The following is an 18,697-nucleotide window of genomic DNA, read 5'->3' as shown; positions in this document are numbered from 1 at the left end:
TATTATATTCCAAGTTTAAAGCCTCTTTGCCAGAGATGTCTCTTACTGATAGGGGTTTTCTGACTTCTGCCATAGATCAGTGGAACTCAATTTCCAGCATTTAACTAAAATCTCTTAACTGGCAGGTATGGGAGGGCCGATGGCGAGTCATTCCTCACGATGTTCTGCCTGACTGGCTAAAGGACAACGACTACCTGCTGCATGGACACAGACCACCCATGCCTTCCTTCCGGGCTTGTTTCAAGAGTATCTTCAGAATACATACGGAGACTGGTAACATCTGGACACATCTTCTAGGTATTTTCAGCTTCCTCCAACATTACTGGATTTTATTGCTCTCTTTGAGAGAAAGATAGAAAAGGGGCTGGAAGGTCAGTATTAGGTCACTAGTAATCGATTAAATTAACAGGTTGGTACCGCTCTCCTGTTGTTGTCCCAACAAAGTTGGATGGAACTTAATTATTCAGTACTTATTTGTACTTTCCTCATCATTAGCATATTACCAGTAAGTATTCTTTTTTCCCAAGTGTGTAGGTGTTAATTGAAATCGCATTTCTTGCCATAGAAACACAATGAAGTTTCAGCTTGTATAAGTGGCTTTCAGCTTGGAAGGAGCTTTGAAGAGGAAGGGTTCCTTTAAACTATGCCTTTCTCTTTTTATAATTTGCAACAGGATTTTTTATTGTTCTAGAATGTACAACATTGTCATCTTGCAAAACAAGTTAAAATACCTACTTTAGTGGGAGAGTTGGACTAGATGATTTCTGGACATCCCTTCCAGCTCTGATAATTCTGTGTTACAGAGTCCATGCAATCCTGTATTAGATCAATCTGAAGCAGAAATAAGGTTGAAATGTTAAGCTGAATTAGGGCAGTACTTTATTCTGCACACATGCTGCTGGTTGTTGTGCAGCTCCTATGTTTAGTGCTCCTGTATACTAAAGTCATGTTTTTAAAAAGAAAAGATTTCATTTTGCCTGAACTATACACCTTTCTGCCTTACTGTTTTTCAGGATGTGTGTTCTTCCTTTGTCTGGGAATTTTCTACATGTTCCGGCCAAACATGTCCTTTGTAGCACCTGTGCAGGAGAAAGTGGTTGTTGGGTTGTTCTTCTTGGGAGCCATACTCTGCCTCTCCTTCTCATGGCTCTTCCACACAGTGTATTGCCACTCAGAGGGTGTTTCCCGGCTCTTCTCCAAGTAAGTGCCTAGAGGAGAGGGTAGGCCAAATAGGAAACAGGTGGAAAAACAGGGCTGGGATTCATGCCTGGAGCCTCTGTGCAGTTGTTTATTGCCTGACCATGTGTACTTCTGAACAGAGTTGAATGGAGATTTGATGCAGCTTTGTGTAATTATTGTTTGCTTCAGCACAGGTTTTTGTGCTGCTTTAGTGTTAAAACAGCTTCACTTTCTGCTGTCTGGCAGGCATGCATCTTGCTTGCATCTTGCTGCTGTAAGTAATATACCTAGAGCTTAGTCGCAGGACTTGGGAATTTTAATGCAGCTGTCACTTCTTGTTATTTCAACTATTCTGAGTAACTTCATATCTTAAGCTTTAAGACATCTCTGCAATGTGCATCAAGATGTCTTGGTCTTTTGGATGCTTTCTTTCTTGGCTGGCCTCTAAGTATGTTGTATTTCTTAAAATCAGTCAACCTAGGATTGTGTAATCTGCAAGACCACCTCTAAAGTAACCCAGCAATTAAAATCCTGTACTGAAAAATTAACTCCCATCTTCTGTAGGAGCATTTTGTCAGAATGTGGTAAAAAGCGATAGCTGAAGAAATTCCTTTTCTTCACCAATGTATAGAAAAACTATAATTGAAAAATTGTGACATTATTTCCCAGTGGTCACTTATGCTGATGCCTAACTAGCTCATGCTTGTCTGATGCTAAAGTGTTTGTGTTGGCTGTGCTCTCACAACATGCTGTGTGTCCTTTTTTGTGTTCAGGGAACTCTTAGGCTGCTTTTTTCCTCATCTGAAGCTTAACTCTGAGCTTCCTTCAGAAGGCTTTAGTCTAAAGGCTGCTGCATTTATTGTTGATAACTGTCCAAAAATGGCCTTCCTAGTTGTTTATCCAAGTAATCCATTATTGTAGGAGGGTGGTGGTGAAAGAATTGCCATCAGGAAGCAAGTTGCAATAGTGAAATAACTTCGTTTGGTAGTGAGAATGAGACAGTTGGTCTACTAAAGGGAGTGTGTGTTGATAAGAGGACTTCCATAGGTTCACGTTACTCATCAGACTGATATGTGTTTCCTTCCAGGCTGGATTATTCTGGCATTGCACTTCTCATAATGGGCAGCTTTGTACCGTGGCTGTACTACTCCTTCTATTGCAACCCTCAGCCTTGCTTCATCTACTTGATTGTGATTTGTGTCCTGGGCATCGCAGCCATAATTGTCTCACAATGGGACATGTTTGCAACCCCTGAATACCGGGGTGTAAGGGCAGGTAAGACCTGAAGTTAATTGTTTTTCTTCTTGACTGTTTCTTCCTTCCTGCTTGCTGCTGGGAAAAAACATCTTGAAGATTTAAAAGAGCATTATTTTGAAAGAGAGATAATGTTCTTTGATTGGGTTTTATTTAGCATTTATTATAGCCATCTGGATGCACAGATAAGGGCTGATGTAAGTCTAGAAGTACATTCCTGAAATGGGCAGTAACACAGAAGTAGGAAAGGTGGTGTGAAGTTTCTAGCAGTATCTCACAACTTTGCTTCCAGAAGAGTGACTGACTGCTTGGTGTGTGTATGTGTGTCTTCCTTCTATTGTTTGTCTTGTTTTTGTAATAATGGGCTTAGACAGCAGCAAATCATTGAATGATTGAATTAATCTGAATGATTTGCCTAGATATAACATGTTTAAGACCAAGAGCCTCATTTTTCTTTACGTGATCAGAAGAACAAAAACATTTGGTTTCATGTTCTGAGGCAGGAAGAAAGGGAAAAGCTTTAGGGGACAGCTATGGAATCTGAATACAGCTGTGTTGAATACTAATATTTCTTGTCAATTAACCTGCATATGCTGTCTACTGAAAAGCTACATTTCCTTGACAAGCTACGGGTGTACCTTCAGAGAGCTCAGCCTTCCAAATTTATAGTCTGCATAGGACATAATTACTGCCCCCTTGCACCCTTTTTTTGCAAGATTTCTATATTTGCTTCTGTAATCTAAATGAATAAACCATGTTATCATATATGGGAGATATGATCTTCAGATGCTACTTTTCTGTTTCCTAGGGTGACTTGTACAGTATATAAATCATCTCTTTGTGTCTCCTTGTTGTCTTGCTCTTGAGAGATTAGGGTGAAGTGAGACACAGTTGGTGTAGTCTCAGTGCCCTCTACAGTCCAAGATGTGTAACTGGCTTAATGTACATTAAAGCTGGCAAGCACCATCGTTAAGTGAAATATTTTGCTATCTCCTGGCACATATAACTCTCTTCTTGCATATGAAGAAAGTCTTTTTTAACCTCCTCTCCAGCTAAACTCTTCTAGGGACCTCCAACTTCAGGAGTTGTCACCTTTCTGCAACTTTGGCAAATACCAGGTTTTCCTTCTGTAGCTTTTGTGTTTCAATTGTCTCCCTTTTACCGCCACAGTGTTCCAATCTGACTCTCCCACATTTTCTTTACCCCCCAGGAGTATTTCTAGGTCTGGGTCTTAGTGGGATTATTCCCACTCTGCACTTTGTCATCTCTGAGGGGCTCCTGAAAGCAGCCACCATGGGGCAGATAGGCTGGCTGGCACTCATGGCATGCCTGTACATCACTGGTGCTGCACTATATGCTGCCCGCATCCCGGAGAGATTCTTCCCTGGCAAGTGTGACATCTGGGTGAGTCTACAGAGTGACTGGATGAGGAGAACAGTGTGAAAGGTTCCCCTTGAGGCTGGAGGATATTGGGTCTGTTTTCTTATGGCAAGTGCTGCACCAGGAGCCTAGGTCTTAAGGGGCCAAACAACTGTGGGCTCTCTGAGCCCAGCTGACTTGGTGCCTTTCTTTTGTTATTACAAGCTGTCTGCTCTGAGGTAACTGCTGGTGTGCAAACTCACCCCAGCAAGTGTACTAGACAACTTTACTAGGTGGGTAAGTGACTTTGTGAACCTTTTTGTGTGTGTGTTGAGCATCCTGCAAACACACCTTACTTTGCTGCTGTGCAAAGTAGTGCATGGTTATTTCTCAAATGTTCGGTGTGCTTTCTGGGATCTTCGCCATGTCTGGCTTCTCAACCTGTGCAGCCAGTGAAAATGTTGGGTAGAGGTGGTAGACTCCAGAGGGATTTCTGGCCAAGCCGGGGTGGGTGTGGGAAACTTGGTGTGATGGAAAAAATTGCTAAGACTGTGGGGGAGAAGTAAGTGGGTTAGATGTAAGGAAGGAAATCGGATGGAGCAAGAGTAGAAATGAGAAGGAGGAGGGTAAACCTTTGGAAGGCTACTGTACTTCCACTAGGATAGTTTAGGGCCCCTAAAGAATATTTAGATGTTTGAACGAGGCATGGGTTGTTTGTCTTTTGCACAGCACCAGTTTTCTAGGTTTGTTTAAATTACCAAGAAAAGCCTTGTTACAAATAATAGGTTCCAAAAGCACTGGAGTACCACCAACTCTTTTCTTAATTTCCTGTGGAGCCTGCAAATGCACATTTGTAGAGGTTTTTCAAGAGTGTTATCCATATTGGTATGGCTTCCCTCAAACAAGAGCATGCTTTGTCATGTAGCTCCCTTGTGGATTGTATTTTGCTGTAATATAATCAATAGCATCCTGGGCAGTCATTCAGAACATCTGGTTGTTTCTAGGTTTTAATACAATACTGTTGCAATACTGTGCAGAGAAATAATATCATAACATTCTGAAAACTGACTTGGTAAAACTTACGCCTGTGCCCAGAGAGGAGTTGGTACCTGTTGGCTGCACGAGACAGCCCTTTTTATTAGTAAAACACCAGTGTTTGTTGTGGAGGAATTAATTTAGAAAGCCTTTTGCCCAAAGCCTCGGATTATCCTTGCCCCTTGACAAAGATGCACTCTAGCATACTTGCTGGTTGACCAGCTGGTTAAGATGACTGAAGGGGGAGGGGGGCGTGTGAGTGTGTGTGTGTATGTGTGTAGAATTTTATTATTTTGCTAATGATATGAGAGGGATGGGCTTTTACACAACTTGGGGAACTCTACAGCTTGTAGTTTGAGGTACTGCTACGTGTTACTGTGTACTTCAGCTGAATGTGTGGCTTTTTTAGAGATGGGGTGTCACGAGAACCCAAAGTATCCCGGCTGAACACAAGTGTTTTCTTTTCTGCAGTTTCACTCCCATCAGCTGTTTCACGTCTTTGTAGTGGCTGGTGCTTTCGTGCACTTCCATGGGGTTTCCAACCTCCAGGAGTTCCGTTTCACACTCGGAGGAGGCTGCACAGAGGAAGATGGGATGCAGTAGAACCAACCTTCAGCCCAAGATGTAACCAAAACAGTACCGCAAGCGCGGTTGAAGCATACAGGCTAGCAAAATGAATACCTAAGAAGAATCCAAGCTTCAGCTGGTGGGGCGTAGAGCTTCGTGGGGGATTCTGACTAACCAAGATAAATTCTATACCTCAAGCAATGGAATGAATCAATTTGAAGACCAGGAAATTCTGAAACCCTAACTTATTCTTGGGATCTACAGAATGAGCTACAGAGGACCCTTTCCAAATCGGCTTCTGTTCAATGCCATATTTATTTGTAGAATTGGGGAGGGATAGCTTAGCGGTTTCCTTTTTTTAAAAAAAAAGAAAAAAAAATGAGGTTAAATTTATATCCTCTTGGAGGGTTTGGGAGTTGATTTTAGATGCTCTTTTGGGAGAAAAAAAAAATTGTAAATAAGATTTCTAACTTTCTGTTTAAATAAAATTTATATAAATGTTTTAAACAAAGGGTTGGGGGGGGAAGGGTTTTTGTAAAGAATGCAACATGCAAGTACCACACACTGTTTCAATTTTGCACAAAATAAATGATTGCAGGAGGACCAGGTAAAATTCCCAGGAGTGAAGCATATTGGCCCTGCAGATTTTCCTGGTGGCCAACATGCCCTGGGCAATATGGGGTCCTGGCCAGCACTTGGAGTAGGTTCAGTATGTGTACACAAGGATTGTGAAGGCTGGATTAATCATGTTGTCATCCAGGTCGCAGTGTTAACAAGTTTATTTGCTCCTGTAGCTTGAAAGATTTATCTGTGCCCTGCCTAAGCATATGGGACAGCTGCCTGCTAGGCTTCCATGGCCTGTGTAGTATTGGGTTGTGGATCTCATAGTTGTTTTGGCTCTCATCGTATGAATTGGAGTGTGGTGGGATAACTGCACGCGGTATGGCAAACAGTCCGACTCCGTCAGTGCCTGCCTGTTCCCAGGGGCCACCATTGAGTAGATGGTTGCCATTTGCAAGCCTGCCATGTTTTGTCTGAACAAATGATGGTAATGCACTTGTCAGAAGATAGTTGAGCATGTGAGGGGAAAAGAGGTGGGGTTAGAGGGACTGGGAAGTGGAAGCTGTGTGCTCCAGGACTTGGAGTTAACAGTTACTGCAGGCCTCAAGCACGGTACCTTCTCATGGGTCAGGCTCTGTATGCCAAGGGGGTTTGCAGTTTTTTCTTTTTAAGAAGGAAAATCCACAATCAGCCCAATGCAGATCCATTTTTAAAATTTTTTTATTTACTAAGGTCTGCTTCCCATCTGTGCTCTAGCAGTGGGACTGCTGGAATTTCTTAAACCTAAAACTAAGAGTTCAGTTGGATTGCTGTGGAGCAGATGCACCTCCTGTATAAGGGGAGGCATATAACCTTCTCTTGTGTAATTGATGTAGCTTGATCTTTGGAGCCTAGTCAGAAGCCAGAATGAAGGAGAATTTTCGGAGTCATAAGGTGAAACTTGAATGTTTTGTTTCTTATGGCATAGGTATTGCTTGGAGTGTTTAGTTGGAAATTCAGAGCAATTACCTCTCTCATGGATGAGTTAAACAGCTCATAAAACGCCGTATTTCACAAGGAAGAAAGGTACAGCATGGTTTTTTTGTTGTGGTGTTTTTTTTACTTTGTTTAAGACTCCTGCAAGTTCACCCTTCAAGAGAAAAATGTAGATTGTGAAGATTTGCCATACTCTGGATATTGCAGAGTGTGTTTTGGGGAGTTGCTTTGCCTAATGGAGTCAAATAGAAGCAAAATGCCTTCTGAAAGTTTGACTGGATATTAAGGCTCCACACCTCTAATGGAATCTTTGTAAAGCCTCTGAGAGCAAGGTCAGCTGCACAAAGAGGTGCTGCAGAGCTTAGAGGGACATGTTCTCAGTAGGATCACTACAATGGATGCCTGTAGGGCCAGAAGAAGTTATCACAGGTCTGTGTGGTACTAAAAAGAATCAAAGAGCAGTATTAACTTGGGCGTAAGGGCTAATAGCACTGGCATCTCAGACAAAGATGTAGAGTTGCATGGTAGGAAGTATCCTGGTGTCTGAGAAGGGCCTGGTACATATCAGAATCAGAGTTGTCTGTAAGGTGCTTTGGGATACCTCTGTATCAGTACCAGCAGAAGTGGCAGTCTCCATCCTGGATCATCCCATGTTCACTCCTTGAAGGGTGATTGTAACCTGGTCCTACACAGCACAGAATTATTACAGAAACACAGTACTTCACCTGCTATTCTTAACCCAGTCAGTCTCTCCTTTCCAGAGGTTTGTGTTCCAATAAAAACAACTTAGCTGTGCACTTTTCTGTAGCTCTTGCTGAGAACTCTTCCCAGGTTGGCACCTGAATGCCTTACTCTCAGCAGTCAGAGGCTTGCTTGCTCTGTGTGCAGGTTATTGCCATAGAATAGTTAAGACCTACAGCTTCTTTCCTTCCCCATTAAATAGTGGCCTTGTTCAGTATATTTCTTTTTAAAAATTGCTTACTGTTGAAAGCAATGAAGCACATTCTGGGTTTTTGATGGTTGGGGACTCTGGTGATGGTTCCATATAAGATGGGATCTTATTACTTGCTGTATTCTTAACTTCTGCTAATAAAAGAACCAAATTGAATATTGTCTGGTTTGGGTCTTTTCATGCTGCATGGGAAGCTTGAAAGTTTTTCTTTCTCTGTGTTCCTTCCTGATGCTTACAGGCAACACTTCATAGGTAAAAGATTTCTGCAGGAGCAAAATCTAAACTGATGGCTAAAGGCTTGGTTACGTACAGTTAAACTGGTGGATGCTTGGCATGTGCCTCCTGGAGCAAAAGTTATTGGATGGTGGGAGTTCATGCCACCAAAAACATTAGTTCTGCTAATAACTCTAATTCACATCAAGTTTGTGCCTGCTTTTGTCACAAGATTTCAGTACTGTTTAATGTGTATAAGCATTGCAGCAGACAAAAGTGTCCGTGGACTGTGCTGCCTCTCAGTGCTGATCTCAAGGGAAATTTGTTTTTCCAGGATTCATATTTATTCAATGCCTGCTGGAGTTGACAGGTGTAGTATAGGGCAGATAGTGGTGTAGTGGCAGGGGTAGTGTTAGGTCTATCAGGTGCCACCACTTCAGGAAGCTGCTAGTCATAAAAATTCCCCTGGCATACAACTGCTCTGAATTTGTGGAGAATGAAGAGTGTGGGATAACACTTATCCTCTCCCATGACTGCTTGTTTTTGACCTCTGTCATATTTTAAAAGTAACTCCAGGACAAAGAGGGCTTGGTGTTAGTGTTCAGCCTTTTGTTTTGGAAATCTTAGCCTGAAGAGTGAGGCCATAAAGCTGCAGGGTGGCCTTGGGGCTGGTTAGCCTTTGACAGGCCTCTCTCTCCAGCCCCCAAGCCTCCATCTAAGCCTAGGCTAGCTGTAATTTCAAAGGTTATGTTTTTGCATGTTTGGTGACACTTAATTCTCAGTGACTCAGTTTTCCCGTTCCAGCTCCTGCAGGTTTTAGAGCAGACTGCATGTGTACTGTCCTTGTCCTTGCTCCAAGGTTCCAAAAGGCTCTTCCTTAACACTGCAGGGTGTGTGCCAGGGGTAACAGGCAAACAAGGGAAAGGAACAAACTGGCAAAGGAGTTAACCTGCATGGAGCACTGTGGAAGGAGCAGAAAATGGTTTATGGACAGTATTGGAAGGCCAAAGGTGAAGCACTGGGGTGTGGGAGCTTGCAAGAAGGAAAATGAGCAGGAGGGACTGAGAGTGCAATAAATGAGCTGGGGGTGAAAGAAGGTGGGTGCTGGAGACCTTGGTTGTTGTGTTCAAATTTTTAGCTGAGCTGAGATTGAGAAGGGACATCCAGAAGCCTGGACTCAAATTCCTGGTGTAGGGGAAATACCTCCCAGCCTGTACCCGAGTAATGGATTATCATCTCCTCCAGAGACACAGGCTTAGGGGTAAGAAGGACTTGGGTTTGGCTGGGGATGGAGTGGGACTGGTGCTGACCAGAACAACTGTATGCCTGAGGTGAGGTCTTAATTGCTGTTCCTTGGCTGTCAGCAAACATCTCTGAACTGCCTGGGAGAGATAGGGCTAATCCTCCTCTTGTGTTGGTTCACAGAGTCCGGGCATTTACAGTTGTGCTGTTTATCAGTTACTTGACTCAAGATCCATGTTTTGCAGTGACCCGTAGGAAAGCTGCTTCCAGTAAAGGACCTGTGGCAGCTTGAGGTCTCAGGGTGGATATTTTTTTTCTTGGAATGCAAAGCAAAGGAACACGGAGAACAGATTGCATCAGATTTCACATAAATGACATGGAAAGAAACTGCCACGTTTTACCATGAATTTTGTTTATTTTGTTTTCAGAAGGCAGAATGATATTTAAAATGTGCTTGTGCAGACTGAAGTTGTAGGTCATCCTACGTCTTTGGCACGTAGCTGTGGCCATGCTTCGCCCTCTTTCAAGAGCCATTTGCTTTCTTCATTGCAAAGGGTGAACTTACCCTGACAATGGATTAAAGCACTGAAGTCTAGGTGAATGGGTGAATGTCTAAGCCCATTTCCTAGGTTTTGTTTTGGTTTTTGTTTTTAAGAAGCTTAAAATAATGCATATGAGTAGCACAGAGGAGCTGAGTTTGTTTTGGTAGAACCCATTGGAGACTTCCCTGCAAGACTGACTTCATTTCGCTCCACATTTTTTTTTTTACTGCCTGCCATGTGGCATCAAGTATTTTGTTTGAACCAAACTCTCCTGCTGGTCAGTGCTTCTTTATTTGTCTGGAGTGCCCTAGCTGACATTATCCAGGCTGATTTCCATAAGTACGCAGCACTGATTTGCTTTGAATAACGTTCCCTAAAATTATCAACTCCCTGGAGAAGATGTCTTAATTCCTAGGTCACTGTTTCTATTTATGAAGAAGGAATACCAGCCTCAAGCTCATGGCAACACAGAGCAAGTCACATCGGATCATCTTCAAGTACTTGAACAGGATCAACACAGGCAAAGCACATGAGGAAACCCTCTGCCCAGCATCTCCTGGGCAGTGCTGCAATCCAGCTGCTGCAACAGGACCTCATGTATCTGGTCCCTGTTCACCCTCAGGAAGGTAGGCTCCTTGGGGAGGGATGGTGGGATGTGAGCCTGGCACGCCCGCATGTGCACAAGGAGGTAGTTTGCCTGCTCAGTCTTTATTCTGGCATTTCCAGAAGCTTCACCTTTGCCCTTTCTCCTCTAGTGGAATTGGTGTTTGGACAACAAAGCTGTTACTGTTTCTGAGCTCAGAGCTGTTTGCACGGGGGAGTCACGCTGATCTGGCTTTTTAGCAGCTTCATCTCTGGTACACTGGTACTGCTGGGCACAGAGGCTCTTCGCAGCTGGCATCCAACCCAAGTGGTCTAGTTGTAAATGAGATGAGAAAATCATGGGCCTGGCTGAGTTCCCAGAGCAGTGATGCGTTTCCCTAACAGGAGAATGATGCCCAGATGAGCTCCAGCAGTGTGGCCCTTTGTTTCCATCTCTGACCGTGCTGAACCTCTGCATATGGTTTGAGGTTTGCCATAACTCAGGGATGGAGCAGAGCTCCCTTAAACCCAAGCAGTTGTTCTCGGCAGCTGAAGCAAGTGGGGGGCAGCCCCTCAGCCCCTCCCTGTCTTGCAACAGGAGCAGCTGGGACACTGGGGTGACAGCTGCTGCTGGGATGGAGCACTGGGAAGCCATCTGTCCCAGGAGGGGGAGGGAGCAGCCACTGCCACCACCTCCTTGCCAGTTCCCTGCCTGGGCAGACAGCCCATGGCTCTGCCATCCCGCTGCCCGCAGCTGGATTTGCTGCCTTTGCCAGGGAGCCTCCTGCCAGTTTTGAAAGCGATGCTGTGTCCCTCAGAGCTGGGCAAGAGGGGGGTGACAGCAGACTCCAGCCCCTGCTGCTGCGGGTGGGAGACGGCTGAAGGAAGCCACCGATGGCTGAAATTCAGACAAGGAGCACACCCATGGCATTGACGTGCCTGCTCTCACTGGCGTGAGGGACTTCCCCAGCAGACCCCTGTCCCCTTCCCTGCCAGCCCCTGGTGTGACAGTGGCCTCCAGGAAGGCTGGCAGCCTCCTGCCACCATCCCCAGGGCTTTCCCCGGTGGAGGGCTGAGATAGCACCTGCGTGCATCCCTGTGCAAGGTGCATGCTGCTCCTTGTGATGCTGATGGAAGGGACAGCAGGGGCTGCCTGGCCCCAGTGGAGCCAAACTGGGGTGCAGTGCACAGCCCCCTCTCCCACTCCTGGTGTTCTGCTCAGGCAAAAGCAGGATGCTCGTGCTCCCAGAACACGAGGCAGGAGCAGGAAGCAAAGCAGGAGGAGCTGATTAAATTTCCTGCCTGGCCCATAAGGTATTTACAGGAGAAACGTGCTTGGTAGCGTGCAGGTGGGGCTATAAGAGTTTGCATCATGCATCATGGTGAGAGCTGCCTTGCTGCTGATGATGTCATGTGAGGTAATGACAGCAGCGTTGGCTGAGTGAGGGAAGGTGTAAAGGCTCCTTTCAAGTGCAAGCAGAGGTAGCGTAAGGGGCCCTGCAGCTGGGGCAGGGCAGAGGCCAAGGGAACAACCTGTGTTGAAGGATGGGGGAGCTCCCCAGCATCCAGCAGAGATGAGAGCAGCAACCCCTCCAACACCCCAGCAAGGACCTGGCTGGTGATGGAGTTTGATGCTCCTTCCCTACTTGGTTCCAAAAATTGCTTTGTACACAAGTGCCACCTTTGGCTGCCATCAGGCCTCCTCTTCCCCTGCTTGTGTGAGCACAGGGTTTGTATGGGCTTTGTCAGCGGAAAAAGCATCTCGGAAAACACTCTGAAGAGCTCTAGTCTGATAAGCGCACATAAAGCCAAGCAAGACTATGGTAGTGGTGCTTCTGTGTGGCAGAGAAGGGCAACCCCCTCCTTAGCCCACTTGGAACATGTGGCTCCTGGCTATGAGCTCTGCCATCACCAGCCGGGGATTTGCCAACCTCTCACTAAGTATAAGCTGACTCAGGCTAGCCTGCTGAAAAGCTGCTGCTTTTGTGCCTGTTCCCAATTGCAAACAGCTGCTGTAAATCCAGGGCTGATTTTCCTACTATACTGTGGGATGAAGTCATCCCCATCTGGTCATACTCAAAGGTGTAGTCATCTGTCTGCCCCGTCCCAAGGCATGAGTCAGGGGAGGGCACACGTGCGTGCGATGCTGTGTGATCTGTGTGTCCCTGCCTGCAGCTCGGATGCACTCAGTGCCCACCACAGCATTTGAGGGGGGGACAAGGTTACCTCAGCATGCAGGGAGGCATTTCTGAAGCATGCAAGGTGTGTAACAGAGAGATTTCAGGTCTCTTCACAGCTCCCTTTTGACCTGCCTGGGAGGAAACTGCAGGTTTAGGGCTTCTGAATCCCCTGATTTGTGCGGCAGGCAGATGGGGCTGGGTGGGTCTGATGGACACCCCTTACTGCAGAGCACTGCTTGTGGCTTTTCTCCTATCAAGGGTGGCTGTAATAGAACAAACCCCAATGATACAGTTTGTGTGCTTATGGTAGTGGGCAGGATCTTGCAGGAGGTACAGCTGTGGTTTGTAGTGCTGCAGCAGGATGCTGCTCAGCTGGAAGTGAGAGATGGCTCCTCTCACAGCTGCTCTGCTCCTGGTCAGATTCTCTGGCCTCAGATCTCTTTGCTTTTGCTGACCTACTTTTGTCTTCTGTGCCCAGCATATTGCTGAAGAAGTTGGGAGCTGGAGCAGCTGCTTTTCCTGGTGGGTTTTGTTTGTGTGTTTGGTTGGTTTTTGTGGGTTTTTTTGTTGGTTGGTTGGTTGGTTTTGTTGTTCTTATGTGGGTTTTTTTGTGGGGTTTTTTTTGTTTTTTTTTTTTTTTTGGTCACCTTGGGCTGTAAGCCACTATCCCTTCTAGAAGAGCACAGCAGACAGTGGAATTTGCATAACTCCATGTCAGAAAAGAAATAGGTAGGTGGGCTTGGGGTTTGTTTTAGTGAAGAAGAAGAAAAAAAAAAAAAAAGCAAGCTATACCTGGACATCATTGGATCAGCAGTACTGTGGGAAGAAAATAAATGGCTAAACCAAACCTCATGTAGTGAAGCAGGAGCTTCTGTCACATAACCAAATAGCACAGCCTGTGTGTGTTGCCTTTCCTGGGGGCTGCTGACACACCCGCTGGGGCTTCCGGAGGAGCTGTCCCAGCTCCAGCTGAAGGTCTGTAAAACACAGCTCCTCCCCAGGCAGCAGGCAGACCCCTGCAGAGGGGTACTTGGCACTGTCCAAATGGTGCTGCTGGAGTTTCCCAGGGACGATGAGGTCTCCTCCATCCCCTTCTGTGGGAATGGGCAAGGGGTGATGGCCAGGACATCGCTATCAAGCAACAAGTGGAAGGATGGAGGCATGCTCTGAAGCACAGCAGGGGCTGGGAGTGCAGCCCAGTGAGGGAGCAAGAGGAAATGTCTTCTCCCATGGCCCTGGAGCCAGAGGATGGGGAGCTGTGCTGCAGATTTGGGGCAGCCCCAGAGCAGCCTCAGCTCAAGGTGGCAAGGGGCTGAGGGGGTCACACCTTACTTTCTCTCTGGAGACACACACCAAATTCATTGTCTATGAATTGCTGTCTGGTTTCAGCCCCCCACTCCCTATCTCAAGCCCTGCAGGGTGGGTGGGACACAGGGGGCACTCAGGGCAGATGGGGAGCCCTGGAGGGGAGGCAGCATGGGCTGCCCACTGCTTGTGCCTACAGCCCAGCTCTTGCTGCCTGGCAGGTGCCTGGGGAGGCCTTGGCATGGGGGCACCAGAAGCTCCTTTGGCTTTAGCCAAGGGCACCCCAGCACTGGTGGCACAGAGAGAGATGTCTGTCCTTCTGCTACTCAGTGCTGAGGTGTGGAAACGGTGCGAGTGGCTCTGCCACTCAGTTCCTGCGGTGTGCTGGGGGTTTTAAGTCAGGGCAAACTTTCACCTTTATTTTTTTTTGGTTTAAAAAATAATCCAGGTCTCATCCCTGTCCTATTCCTACCTGTTACAATTTACGCATAAACTCGTTGAAGCAACATTCACATCTTCACTCTTTGCAGGACCATGGGTACTGTGCATTAGTGCACCTGAAACCAAACATGGTTACTTTGTAGAGGGAAATGTGTATTTATGTATCTTTTTTAAACTGAGTGGAGATGGGACTGCTAATCCTTTCTGACAAGGGAGGTCACCCTTGAGAGTGTTGCCCCAGGAGGGGAGGCACCAAGGGCAGTCGTATGGAGCTGGGGAAGCTGTGCCAGCTGGAGGGGGATGCCCTGAGCTGGTGGCTCCTCTGGGCTCTGAAAGCACTTCCTGATCCTAGGCCTTGACAGAAGCCCCTTTTCCCTCCATGCTGCCTTCATCTTTCTCAGCTGCTTCTGGCTCTGAAAAGGTCACTGCATATGAAACATGGAAAACCATCTCCACATCCAGATTTATTCCAGTAATGTGATTGTTCCTCTCCCCCTTGCTGTAAACCCATATCCAGCAAAGCAAAACCAGTTGCAGGGGCAGCTGTAACATCCTGAAAGGTCCCCACCAAGAGCCAGTTATGGCTGGTACTGTTCCCTTGGTTGGGTGATGCTGGGGGCAAGAGGAGCAGCATTCACACTGACCCCAGCACACCTGGGGTGCATTTGTGGGCTCTTGCAAGAGGATGGCTGTGGTTTGAAGGGAAAGCCCTTTCCCCTAAAACTGCCTTCTCCAGCAACTGTGTGTGGGTCAAACCTCAGCAGCGGTGGCTGCAGGACCAGGTGGCTTGGTGGGCTCTGTGAGGCTCTCATGAGCTCCACACGGGCAGCACATGTGGAGGGCAGTGCTGCTTGCAGGACAGTAAGCAAGGAGGGGGCGGGCACTTGCCCTGCATCAGATGGTAGCTTGGTGGGATGAGGCACACAGATATCAGGGGTCTGTAGGGTTGGATGGGGCTTCTAAAGAGGACTGCCTGGCAGAGGAGGCCAGGGCGAGGTTCTGCCCTGCTGGCCTGATCCCTTGGTGCCACCAGAGCATGGTGCAGTGCTGGTAGTTACTGGGGTGCTGAGTAGCTACCGACTGGGGCAGTGCAGAGCTCAAAGTGAGACCTTATTTCCACCTGTAGCTATTGGCTGTGTCATTCCTACCCCTGGCATACACTCTGCTGGCACCAGGACCCCACCCTGCCTCAGAGGTGACTGAGAGCTGTGGGTAGCAGTTGGCTGGATCACAGTGTGCCCTGGGTGGCCAGGGGCTCCTCTTCCTGTAGCTCTGGTAAAAATAACAGGACATTGACCAGAAGCACTTCTTGGCCTCCACCTGAGTTGCTGGCACACCTCTGAGGGCCAGGCCACTGCATGCAGCTGTGTTTGAAGTCCTTCCACTTGCACCCTGTCCCTGTGGGTTTGGCAGGGAGAGGGGTTTCTGGGACGTAGTGTAGAGGAGTGATCAACACCAGACATGACATGCTGAAACTTAAGTATCTATTTAAAATATGCCATATATTTGTTTTTAATGAGATGGTATGGAGCAGATAATACAAAAAAAAAAAAAAAAAAAAAAAAAAAGGAAAATCAGTGCTCCCCACCTATTGTCTGTAAAGCTCTGTGAGAACAACAGCCCATGCCTACCAGCCAGGAGCACCAGGCTCAGGACAGGGGCTGCTCACCCCTTGACAACAAAGGGCAGCTTCAATGAGCAGGGCAGTGCTGCTCCCAGGGGTGAAGTGTCTGTTTCTTACCTGCTTCTGCAGTGAAACTAGTAGGCAGTGGGGAAAATAACCCCTTTTTTTGTGGGTTATACATAATCCTTTCCCAGACAAGATGTCCACATGTCCATATCTAGACAAGAATCTGGATGCTGTGCTAGCAGTGTCTCTTCAGCAGAGCTAGCTTAGCTGCACCAAACTAGCCAAGTCATACTACTTCCCATCCTCTGGTTGCTTGTTAAGTTAGTCCAGTTCAGGTTAAGTTCCATGTCCTGGGGTCCCAGACCACTCCCAAGAGCAGGAAATGCTTCCTCCCCCCTGAGAGACCAGTAAGGGCCCTGTTCTGGCAGGGCTGTGCCTGGTCTGCTCCAGTCTCAGGTGCTCAAAGTCATGGTGGCTCCCACTGAGGGATGGGCAGACAGCATCCCCTGCCCCTCCTGCTCTCCTAAGGACAGGTCTTTCTCACCAAGCCTTCTACCTCCTGGGGCCACCTATACCAAAGTGGCTCATGAGTGATGGTGAAATGCCAGCCCTACCAAAGACCTCAGCAATCTCAGCCATGAGCTGATGTGCAGGAGGAACAGCTCAGCAGGTGCTGTGCAGGGAGCTGACCCTGCTCTTTGCTCCCCTAACAGGCCTTTCTCTGGGTGCTTCTGAGGAGGGAGCAGCTTGGACCATCAGCACCATGCTGGGCCCTGTGGCAGAGGACACAGGATGTGTTGTGTCTTTAACAAATCCGTCTCTTCTAGGAAGCTGTAGTGGGTGTCTCAGAACAGCTTTCATTCTCATCTCCTTCCCTCCTGCTGCTCTGGCCACTGGTGGCCCTGTCTTCCCAGCTCTCTGCCACGTAAAGTGCTTTGCAGGCAGTGTCACCATTTCAGGCAGTGTCACCGCAGGAGCAGTGCCAGGGGCAGGAGGAAGAGAGCTGGTGACATGGAGACCTCAGCAGCACCACCGCAGTCCTGGGCATTTTCCTGAAAGATAAGAGATGGTGTCAGCTTTCTTGCTGCCAAGGTGGTGGCTGGCAGAGGGAAGGGAGCCCAGCCCTTGCCATTGGAAGGAGGAGAAATGCCAAAACAGATGGTGTGGCAGCTACCTGTGAGCTAGGAAGCCACCTGCCTCCCTGGCTTTTGCCATACTCTGCCCCGCACCCCAATTCCTATCCCTCACCCTTGAAGGTTGCAGCAGGATTGGCTCCTGCTTGCATGTCCTCCCTGCAACTCCTTCCAGAGTGCCCTGCCCATAAGCAGCTCACTGTGCCTGTTCCTGGCCCCATGGGGCAGGGAGAGGCATCTGGGCTGCCTCGCATCCTGTGCAAAAGTCCCCAGACCAAGCTCCTGCTGGCCTGGCAGGCAGAGAGAGCTGCCTAGCTGCACCAAGCCCAGGTGACAAGGGCTGGTGACAGGAATTGTGCCTCTCCCAGCAGGTGAATTTTCCGAAAAAAACAGCAACCTTGTGATGTTTGAGCTCAAGCCCTTCCCCAGGGCCACGAGTGTGGCTGTCCCTCCTGCTAGGAATCTCCCTGGGCAGTCACAGGGCTGTGTCTGTGTCCACACGCACACACAGGACACAGAGGTGCGAGAGGGGGTGTGTGAGCATGGGTACAGGCACACCCCTGACAAACCCCGGCCCTGTGTTCTCCCTCCCTCCCACTCTGCCCTGGAATACCTCGGGGTGAAAGGCATGGCACGAATCCGGCCGCCGCCTCAGCTTCTGGGACCGCATCCGCTCACACTTCACGGAGGCGTTATGTGCCGGGCTGTTAAGGATGCTGGCAGTGGCAGGCAGAGACAAGGGGGAACTGTGTGGCCCAGCCCCACGGGGCCCTGATGCATGCTGATGAGATGTTACCTGCACAGCTTGGGAGACAGATCAAGGAGGACAAGGGAAGGACAGGTCACCCTGCATGGGCTGGAGATGTCTCCAGGGGCTAGAAGGCAGCAAGGAATGGTGGGCAGCTGGAAGTGGCCTGAATGCACAAAGAGGGCTCAGCTACATGGTGACAAACCACAACACATCGCTGCCCTTAGGAGGGGACCCTGCAGGGACAGGTTACGGAAGCACCTGGGACCACTGCTGGAGAGCAAGTCCAGCTGCAGTCACCCCACTGCTGACCCTTTCTCCTGGCCTGTCCTACCTTCACCTTCATACAGCGCCTCTGACAGCCTGCCTGGTGGCATCTTGATTCCTCTTGGAGAGTGGAAGGTGGGACTGTTGCCTTCTCACCACCCCACTGCAACCCTGCCTGTCTCTCTCCCTGGTGACAGCTGTGACCCCCGTCGCAGGTTTTCTACCCTAGCTAACATGGAGACAAAAGGGCACGTGGGGTTGTGCATTCCTGCTGTGCATGGAAGGATATATTTGACCTCTTTTGCATCCAACAGGACGGGTGGGAAGGTGCTGCAGTCGCAGGTGGCATCTGTGATGAGGAGGAGGAGGTTACTGCTGGTGATCTGCTGCACCACAAACATTCTGCAAAGAAAAGAGCAGTGGAAGAAAGCACATCCCTCCCCTTGCAAAGCCAGAGCAGCAACCTCAGCATCACTAGGCCCGCAGGAAAGAAATCCAAAGAAAAAAGAGATCACCGGAAATGGGATGTCAG

At 48.1% G+C, this 18,697-nt stretch overlaps 2 protein-coding genes across 15 annotated transcripts in view; one reads left to right on the top strand and one right to left on the bottom strand.

Moving 5' to 3' along the window:
* Window positions 1–8,038, top strand: part of ADIPOR2 (adiponectin receptor 2) — a 44,524-nt gene extending 36,486 nt beyond the window's left edge. For all 12 annotated transcript variants that reach the window (XM_071768092.1, XM_071768064.1, XM_071768112.1 and 9 more), the window contains 5 exons: window positions 126–297; window positions 1,014–1,200; window positions 2,267–2,454; window positions 3,644–3,837; window positions 5,299–8,038. In XM_071768092.1, coding sequence (XP_071624193.1) covers window positions 126–297; window positions 1,014–1,200; window positions 2,267–2,454; window positions 3,644–3,837; window positions 5,299–5,430 — 873 coding nt within the window. In that variant the 3' untranslated portion in view covers window positions 5,431–8,038. The remainder of the gene's footprint in view (window positions 1–125; window positions 298–1,013; window positions 1,201–2,266; window positions 2,455–3,643; window positions 3,838–5,298) is intronic.
* A 7,825-nt stretch (window positions 8,039–15,863) lies between these two features.
* Window positions 15,864–18,697, bottom strand: part of CACNA2D4 (calcium voltage-gated channel auxiliary subunit alpha2delta 4) — a 131,173-nt gene continuing 128,339 nt past the window's right edge. For all 3 annotated transcript variants that reach the window (XM_071767944.1, XM_071767964.1, XM_071767953.1), the window contains 3 exons: window positions 18,450–18,567; window positions 17,764–17,841; window positions 15,864–17,069 (listed from right to left, as the gene is read on the bottom strand). In XM_071767944.1, coding sequence (XP_071624045.1) covers window positions 16,983–17,069; window positions 17,764–17,841; window positions 18,450–18,567 — 283 coding nt within the window. In that variant the 3' untranslated portion in view covers window positions 15,864–16,982. The remainder of the gene's footprint in view (window positions 17,070–17,763; window positions 17,842–18,449; window positions 18,568–18,697) is intronic.

This window comes from Heliangelus exortis, chromosome 1, assembly GCF_036169615.1.
Source record: "Heliangelus exortis chromosome 1, bHelExo1.hap1, whole genome shotgun sequence".
In the NCBI taxonomy this organism is placed as follows: Eukaryota; Metazoa; Chordata; class Aves; order Apodiformes; family Trochilidae; genus Heliangelus; species Heliangelus exortis.
The sequence above is the reverse complement of the archived record's forward strand: the minus strand, read 5'-3'. Positions and strand labels throughout refer to the sequence as shown.